We start from the raw sequence: 9,374 nt of genomic DNA, 5'->3' as shown, positions 1-9,374 counted from the left end.
TGACATAAAGCGGTGATATGTAAGTATGAGCTGTTTACTTTTTAATTAATTGACTCCATCATTTTGTTCATTCAGACTGATGCGTGGAATGTACACGCATGTAAACAAGAGGCGGGATTTATTGCACAAACCAATCATATCCAATCGTAACCGATCATATCCAGTCATAGCGCGATGGAGGCCTCCTCTCACGTGATTTCCTTCTCTATAATTCATTCTCTATTACCCCCCACAAAACCCACCACACACATTAGGGGGTCTATTGATTTTCTATGACCGGCAAGGGAGGCACAGACACTTGTTGTAATTTCACCTGCAGGTGTCGCTGTTGGAGTGTTACTTTAGAAAAATGAGTACTTGCACACTTTGTATTGTCACATTTTGAAATATTTGCGTTGTTTTGTTTTTGTAATATGGATTATTTTCTCATCCTAATTTTTGAGGAGGCATTGCCTCCCTTCATCTTTATAAATACATTTACAACAATAATAATGTTTTAAATAAAAAAAGTTCAATTAAAAAAATGTTTTAAATAAAAAACCGCCAGTAGGTAGCGGTAAGTCACTGTCTTAATGCGTGAGTCATTCATTCATTAGTAATGAAGCAACTGGCTGTATTTATGAATGAATCGTTGACTCAATGGCTGCGTCCGGAAACTGGAAAATGCTGCCTTCTGAGGACACATTTCAAGGAAGTAAGGCATCAAGGCACGTCCGAATCCAATGTTAGCTTCACTTCCTGTCTCATGAGATACCTTCCTCAGATCGATTTTTGAAGGAAGCATGGATGTATCCTTAGCTGCCTTTGATATCCCACAATCCTGTGCTTTCCATTCTGTGACAGGCTGCGTCCGAAAACTGGAAAATGCTGCCTTCTGAGGACACATTTCAAGATAGGAAGGCATCAAGGCACGTCCGAATCCAATGTTAGCTTCACTTCCTGTCTCATGAGATACCTTCCTCAGATCGATTTTTGAAGGAAGCATGGATGTATCCTTAGCTGCCTTTGATATCCCACAATCCTGTGCTTTCCATTCTGTGACAGTTGAGCTAGAAAAATAAAGATGGCGTCCGAAAGTTGCGTTTGCTCAGTGTATAAATGTACGATTTTGACCAACATATTTCAATTTTGATATCATTTATATCGAGAAATTACTACTGTAATAATTAAATATTTGTTTAGTTCTTACCAAAGCTCGCGCTATATTGCTGTAGATCATTAAACTGTTACGCTGCCTCAGAAATCTGTCCGAAATCAATTTCGTGAGGTGCCTTCATGTACAAACGCTGCCGTACAAGTCATTCTCTTATAAGACAGCGAGGCAGCAAGACAGCTACCTAGGTTTTCGGACGCAGCCACAGTTGAGCTAGAAAAATAAAGATGGCGTCCGAAAGTTGCGTTTGCTGCTCAGTTTGTGTATAAATGTACGATTTTGACCAACAAATTTCAATTTTGATATCACTTCTATCGAGAAAAAGTCTGTCCGAAATCAGTTTCGTGAGGTACCTTCATGTACAAACGCTGCCGTACAAGTCATTCTCTTATAAGACAGCAAGGCAGCAAGACAGCTACCTAGGTTTTCGGACGCAGCCACAGTTGAGCTAGAAAAATAAAGATGGCGTCCGAAAGTTGCGTTTGCTGCTCAGTTTGTGTATAAATGTACGATTTTGACCAACAAATTTCAATTTTGATATCACTTCTATCGAGAAAAAGTCTGTCCGAAATCAGTTTCGTGAGGTGCCTTCATGTACAAACGCTGCCGTACAAGTCATTCTCTTATAAGACAGCAAGGCAGCAAGACAGCTACCTAGGTTTTCGGACGCAGCCAATGACTTTCACGAACGATTCGTTCAAAGCAGATTCGTTCACGAAACACTAGGCCTACTGTGTGTCGTAGTTCTGCTGTGGCTTTCGCGTTGCAAAATAGAGAAAATACTGGCATTGTGCCTGTTAGAAATACATGCACGGTTTTAATGTCATTTTAAGGTGGCGAAGAATTAAATGAATGGCAAAACTAAGCATTTTGTTCGTGTACCCCTTCAGTCGCCATGTATCCCAGTTTGGGAACCGCTGGTTTTGACAATGGTGTTGTCTGTGCGAAAAGGAAAAACTTCTGCGTTTTATGCATATCGTTGTTGTGTAAATGTATCTTTAAAAGCATAAATGTGAAGCTTATAATTTTACAAATGCACTTGCATCACTTCTTATCACTTCTTCGTATTTGAGCTGTAAAGCTGTTTAAATAATTTCTTGGGGCTGTTTACACCATTTTCAACTAAAACGGAAAACTTTTTATGCGTTTTGGCCATTCATGTACACGATCACGTCTTTTTTGAGGGCCTGAAGAGGCAAACTTTTGAAAACGATACCGTTATTTATTACAATGTAAACTACAAAAACGCGAATCTGTGAAAACGGTGACTGGGTGGATAGCAGAACATAATGCATGCGCATTTGGCGCGAGTGCTCTGTGCGTATGTGCGCATGCGCGTCGTCTTTCTTTACATAGTGACATCGCTAACTGTAGCGAAGCCCCACTACAATTAAGTTTTTTAGCTGATTGAGGCGGCCAAATATGGATCAGATTCCGGTCAGAGAATCAGGAGTGGAGAAGAGATTCTTGATAATGAGGATCTTGAATATGCATCTGAGGTATGCAGCTGTGATATTATATGGTCTACAAAGGAAGAGATTCTTGACTAATTACTCAGTAACATAGTACCAAAAATATATTAAACATATGTCTATATTAATAATCACAATAAAGATAACAAAAATACAGTACTAGACTGAATATTATGCTGTAAGCAATTATATAAACAAACATTCGCTGTATCGGCTCGTAACACTAGAGCGGATGTTGATGACTCTGAGGTATGCGAAATAAACGGTAAACTCGAACAATATAAACATCAGCAATTACCAATCACATGCACAACATATACTAATTAGAGATAAAGGCATAACAGTACTTACAGTTATTGCATGAACGCATTACACAGAGCATAATAGCAGCATAAACATGGATTAACAGGCATCTTCTACCAGTGTGCGTCGCTAATAACGGGACGTACAGGAAACAACAACTAAAACATTAGTTCCGAGGACAGGCTTTCTGACACAGCCGCCCCCAATTATCTGGTAAGATAATTGAATACCCTAAGAAAGTCTGTCTGAAGTGCCTGTGTCATCGTCCTCAAGGTGAGGAAGTGGGATCAACCGGACAACTGGACGGGTATAGGTTTTCTCCTTAACCCTGACTCTGGCGATCCGAATTCTACCATCAGCCCCAGCCAGGATTTCCGTCACTGTGCCGACAGGCCAGAGTGCCCGGGGAAGTTGGGGATCGACAATAAGTACTACTTGACCTACTGTCAGTTCCTTGACATCCGTCCTCCACTTATGACGACCATGCAAGCCTGGGAGGTAATGTCGAATAAAGGCAGTCCAGAAACAGTCAGCCAGCACCTGACTATGTCTCCACTTCCGTCTTCCGAGCAAGTTGTTAGAGTCATATAGGACCTGTGGTAGAGAGGCATCACGGCGACCCATAAGAAGTAAGTTTGGAGTCACTGGATCCAGGTCTGCGACATCTGAAGATACATAGCCAAGTGGTTTGGCATTTAAAATGCTCTCAACTTCCACTAGAAGAGTTTGAAGCACTGGTTCTGGGACCGACTGCTCTCGCAGGATTACACGCAGCGCTGTCTTGACTGATTTTACCTCACGCTCCCAGGTTCCCCCGAAGTGAGGAGCACTTGGTGGATTATGGCGGAACCGGATCTTCTGCCCAGCCAGCAGCTCCTGAAGTCTCGGTGACATGGCATTGAAGGTCTCTCGTAGTTCTCGATCACCTCCAATGAAATTAGTGCCATTATCGCATAGCAGTTCCATAGGCTTGCCCCGTCGTGCTATGAATCGACGCAGAGAGAGCAGGAATGCATCAGTGTCCATATGCTCTAACAGATCTAGATGCACACACCGTGTTGTCATACATTTGTAGATAATCCCCCATCTTTTCTCTTGACGGCGACCAATTTTGACTGCGAATGGGCCGAAGCAGTCTACACCAGTAGAATGGAAAGGCGGCTTATACAAATTCAGCCTGCAGGGTGGACAGATCTGCTAATCGCGGGGTTTGAGGCTTGGCCCGCCACCGTTGACAGTCTTGACAGGTGCGCTGCTGTTTACGTATCGCCTCTCTGCCTCGGAGTATCCAATACTGGCGACGCAGTTCAGCTAGGACCCTTTCTGAGCCAGGATGAAGGAGTCGCTGATCTGCCTCCTTAATTAGCATCTTGGTGATGGGATGGCCAGGGTCTAATACAATTGGATGTATAGTCTCCAGGTCAAGGTCACTAGCACGACGTAGTCTTCCACCCACTCTAATGAGACCGGTGGCCCCATCATACTCAGGGGCAAGAGATCCCAGACGACTGTCAGCTGGAACTGACTGTCTGGCCTTTAAAGCCCTGACTTCAAGCGGGAATGAGTCACTTTGAGCCTGTGCCAGTAGGAGCCTCTCTGCTTCGATATAATCAGAAGCCTCGACAGGAGAGTGAGTATCTGTTCCAGCCGCCCCATGCAGGGATCTGACAGTGGCCTGGACAAGCTCTTGCCATGTGTGGAACTGGCATGGATCAGGAAGGGAACTACTAGACACAGAAATGGTTCCAATAAAGGCAGCCTTCTTTAACTCACTGAAGTCTGGCTCTTCTTCAGTTTTGGGTGTGGATGGCCACTGGTCAACTGGCTGGTTCAGGAAGGCTGGCCCTGAGCTCCACTGATGAGGGCCTGCCAACTCATTTAGTGTAAGACCTCGTGTGATGTGGTCAGCAGGATTGTGGACTGACTCAACATACCTCCATTCAGCCATGTCGGTGAGGGTCTGTATTTCTGCTACACGTGTACCCACGAACACCTTGTAGCGGCAGGACTCCGACGTCAGCCAGTATAACACAGTGGTGGAGTCAGACCAGAAAGTAACTTTGTGAATAGGAATGGTCAACTCTGTTTGGATCACCTTTGCCATCTGGGCACCAGTCAGAGCTGCACTTAGCTCCAAGCGAGGCATGGACAGACACTTCCTTGGTGCTACTCTAGACCTGGCCAAGACAAAGGTTACAGTGACCTGTCCTTGATCTGTTGTACGCAAGTAGGCCACTGAACCATAAGCTCTTTCTGATGCATCATTAAAGACATGAAGCTCATGGGTAACAGAAGTGTTGTCAATGGAGGCCGAGGTGTATGTTCGAGGGAACTGCAACTGAAGGAGAGTCGGGAGTTCTCCTACCCAGGCAAGCCACTTTTCTCTCAAATGCAGAGGTTCAATGGGGTCGTCCCAACCAAGCTTGTGCTTCCAGAGGTCTTGGATAAGAACCTTGGCCCTGGTAGTGAATGGGATGATGAACCCCAAAGGATCATACTGACTCGCCAAGATCCTATACATGTTCCTCATTGTAGGTGCAGCGGTCTCCGTAGAGCGTAAATTATAGCCCAGGGTGTCAGTGATACAATTCCACCGCAGACCAAGAGTGAGTTCTTGGAGGTCAGTGCTGCTTTGTGCTAACCAGCGCTCGCTATTAGTAGACTTAGCATCTGTGGGAAGGTGTTGGATCACAGATGGTACATTGCTTGCCCATTGCCTGATCTCAAAGCCTCCATCGGAGAGCAGCTGGCGCAGTCCATCCACTGTTGCTTTGGCTTCATCTGCAGTTGGTGTGCTGTGAAGGCAGTTATCTACATAGAATGAATGCCCTACTATGTCAACTAGGTCAGCCATGTCATCTTTGTGTCCTTGGGCATGGTGTTGGAGGGCAAAGATGGCACAACATGGGCTGCATGTAGTGCCAAACGGAAGTACCTGCCATTCATATATATCAGGTTCCACCTCTCTGCACATATCCCTCCAAAGGAAGCGCAGCACTGGCTTGTCTTTGGGCAGCAAGCGTACCTGGTGGAACATACCTTTGATGTCCCCGCTGATAGCAACAGTGTGTTGGCGGAATCTCAGGAGGACACCCAGTAAGGAAGGTCCCAATGTCGGCCCAGGCAGCAGCTGATCATTTAAGGACTGTCCCTGATGTTTAAAGGAACAGTTAAAGACAATCCTGTCCTTACCATTGTGATGCACCATATGGTGCGGGATGTACCAGGATTCTTCACTTTTGCTGGCCTCCTCTGGAGTTATCTTAGCCACATAACCTGCCACCTCCAACTTCTTGATCTCAGTACAGTAGGCTTTAGCCCTCTCAGGATCCCGTGCCAGCCTGCGTTCAGTGCTACGCAAACTAGGAAGCACAGTCTCTTTGTCTGCATGGAGTAAACTCACTGGTGTTCGCCTTAGCAATGGTGTAGCGTAACGTTGAACACCGTCCACATTCACCCGGATTGTGGCATTTTGCAGCAGGGTATAAGCCTCCCTATCCTGTTTGGACCTGGTAACCGTTTTCTCGTTGTAGGGGAGAGTATCGACTTGCCAGAGCCTTTCTACATGGTGGATAAGATCATCACGGGTTGGAACTGACATGATGTGAAGACACTGTTGATTCCCTCGAGAAGGTTGCATTGGACTCATAGGGCCCTGGAGAGACCATCCGAGTTGCGTGCAGACAGCAATAGGTCCCCCTATTGGGCCTTTGCGTATGGGCTGGATTGGTGTCAGGAGGTGAGGATTATCTGACCCGATAAGGAGTAATGGCTTTACTCTGTCCACAGGAGGCAGCGGTAGATCCTTCAGGTGTCGATAGGCATTCTGGAGGGCAGTCACTGGGTAGTTGTGCTCCGCTAGACACAGACCGTTTGCAGTGAATGCGTTGCGTATAGTGAACTTCGTCATGGGTTTGGATACTGAGGACACCTCAAAAGATATCGATGACCCTTCAAGTTCAGTGTGACACTGTTGAATCGTCTGTAGGGGAAGCAATTCAGGAGCACCTGTTAACTTGAGCTGCTGCACTACTGGCTGAAGCACTAGTGTTCTCTCTGACCCGTCATCAAGTACTGCATGGGTTTCCATAGTGTGACAACCATTGTGAAGGAGGACTTTGACCACTTTCAACATGACCTTTGGAGAACGGTTAGGTCTGTCAAGGTAAATCCTGGTAGGTGGCAAGCTTACCATGAGTACAGCCCTAGAAGTGTCATTAATGGACTCATGTAGAACTGTAAGATGCAGTTCTTTACAGACCTTACATGGGCGTTTGAGGTTGCAGGTCTCTACTGCATGTGTCCGACCACATCTCCAACAGCGTTTTCCCTCTTTAATCCAGGTGACGATTTGAGCAGTGGTTAATTTCTTGAATTGGTCACAGGAGTTGAGGTAGTGGTCCCTGTTGTCACAATGGGACAATATGGCTTTGGCTTTGAGCTGGGTTTTGAGTCTGCAGATTTAGGGGACATGGTGATGCTCTCATTGGCCATGAGAACAGGTGTTGGTCTCTCCTTTGGACGAGTGAATGTCGTAGCTTTACTATAGAGCTTGGATGAGTCACTCTGGAACAAGGTTGCAGCTCGGCTGGAGATTCGTTTCGCTTGAGACTTGATCTCTAACCAGGTGGCCAGATCAGGAAGTGTATAGGTCTTATCAGTACCCATCTGTAGAATACCCCTGCTTAGGCAGTATTCAACAAAGCCATCACGATAAGCAGATGGTAGCTTACTTAGCAGACGATCCACATGAGAGCCACACATGAGCTCATAACCATTCTGGCCCTCAAGCGTCCTTAGCATGCCCACCAATGATTGAACGGATAATGCAAAGGAGTCAAAAGCATTAGCATCACCCATTTTGACTGGTGGAGTGCTCATGATGGCACCCAACTCTGACTGAACAAGCTGTCTTGGCTGGCCATACTTGTCTTGAAGAGCCTGCAGTGCAGCTGAATAAGGACACGGATGGTACATATAGGCTTTAGCCAGCTGCTGAGCACTAGGGAGTTTTAAATGGCTTAGCAAGACATGATATTTGTACTGTTCACTGAGATGGTTGTGATTGCTCAACAGATTGTCCAGTGCCAACTTTAACAAGGCAAAGTCACTCTCCTTACCACTGTCGAACACCGGCAACTTGGGTTGTGGGATGCCATAGGCTGATGCAAACAGTAGCTCTGTACCAGGGTATGCTGGATGACCATCCTGCGGAAAGGGCAAGAATGAAGGTGGTTGAGCATGGCTAGGGACAGTAGATGGAATGGCTGAAGCCTGATAGCTGGTAAATGGAGGCTGCAGAAGACGTGAGTGTGTTGTCACAGGTGGAAGTGCTGTCTGCAGTACTGCATGTAGCCTTGTATGTGGCGGCAATGTTGCTGTGGTAGGTTGCTGTGGCACAGACGGCGTGCTTGTACTCAAGGGATGTGCAGCAGTGGACATGACTGTGGCTCCTGAGTGAGATTGGGGTACCACAGTAGATGTTGATAACACAGTGTGAGCTGGTGCAGTTATATGGGTAGTCTGAGATGCATTAGAGACTGGTGTTGCTGCTTGTGGTAACAGGTGGAGTGCTGCAGGTGGTGCACTCCCAGATTCAGCTGTTAACTGCAGTGGTCTAAGTGATGGCTGAGACACCCAAGAGTCATCAGGAATAATCTGTTCAGCTTGACAAATCTGTATGGTTGAGGTCACAGCTGGTGACTGAGTAGAGGGCCGCTGGATAGCGCATGATGGTTGAGGTGGGCTCATGGCTGGACTACTATGTATGAGCTGAGGCGGAGGCGAAAGGCTGTCGGGTGAGCCAGGAGGCACAGGAGTCGTTGAACCAGAGTCTTTAATAAGCATGGAGGATACAAGCTTTGCTACCTCAAGCTCAGTCTCTGCTTGTTGCAGCTTTCGCTGTCTTTCTAGATGCTTGGATAAGGCCTGCTTTGCTGTAAGAGCTTCCTCTTGAATACGCTGGGCTTCTTTAGCTTGTGCTTGTAGCCGCTGGTATTCCACATCAGCCAGTGAGTCCTCCTGGACCTGCTGGACGGAGACTGTCTAACTGCCTCTGTTTAATCTTCTCCTCCAAAATAGCAGTCTGGACACTAGAGAGTTCAGGTGGAAGATAAACGCCAGTGGACGTAACAGAGCGCCTACTTGTCCTGGAATGAGAGCTAGCACCACTTCGAGACGTTTTCCTCGAGCTGCTTCTTGGTTGACTGGGACAGTGGGAAGAAGCTTTAGGAGGAGGGTCATCAGCGGGTCGGTAGCCAACCTCATAATCGTCCAGGTGAGAAGGCAGATTAGTCCTGCGGCGAGGTCTGTCCATTGTCTCTAATGTGTCACTTGCTTCTGGATCCATACTGGTTTGAGCTTGCACTCAACTCCGGCTCGAAGGACCATAATAATGTAGCGAAGCCCCACTACAATTAAGTTTTTTAGCTGATTGAGGCGGCCAA

General features: G+C 46.5%; 1 protein-coding gene across 1 annotated transcript; it reads right to left on the bottom strand.

Annotated features, from left to right (window-relative positions):
- Nucleotides 1-2,644: 2,644 nt before the first annotated feature.
- On the bottom strand, nt 2,645-3,841 carry LOC125277035. The gene is made up of 2 exons (XM_048205223.1): nt 2,977-3,841; nt 2,645-2,677 (listed from the first exon to the last, which is right to left on the bottom strand). Exon 1 carries the CDS (start codon nt 3,820-3,822, stop codon nt 3,160-3,162), a length of 663 nt encoding a protein of 220 aa, XP_048061180.1. The 5' UTR covers nt 3,823-3,841; the 3' UTR covers nt 2,645-2,677; nt 2,977-3,159.
- Nucleotides 3,842-9,374: the final 5,533 nt, after the last annotated feature.

Source organism: Megalobrama amblycephala, linkage group LG10 (assembly GCF_018812025.1).
Source record: "Megalobrama amblycephala isolate DHTTF-2021 linkage group LG10, ASM1881202v1, whole genome shotgun sequence".
NCBI lineage: Eukaryota > Metazoa > Chordata > Actinopteri > Cypriniformes > Xenocyprididae > Megalobrama > Megalobrama amblycephala.
This window is presented reverse-complemented; position numbering and strand designations above follow the sequence as displayed.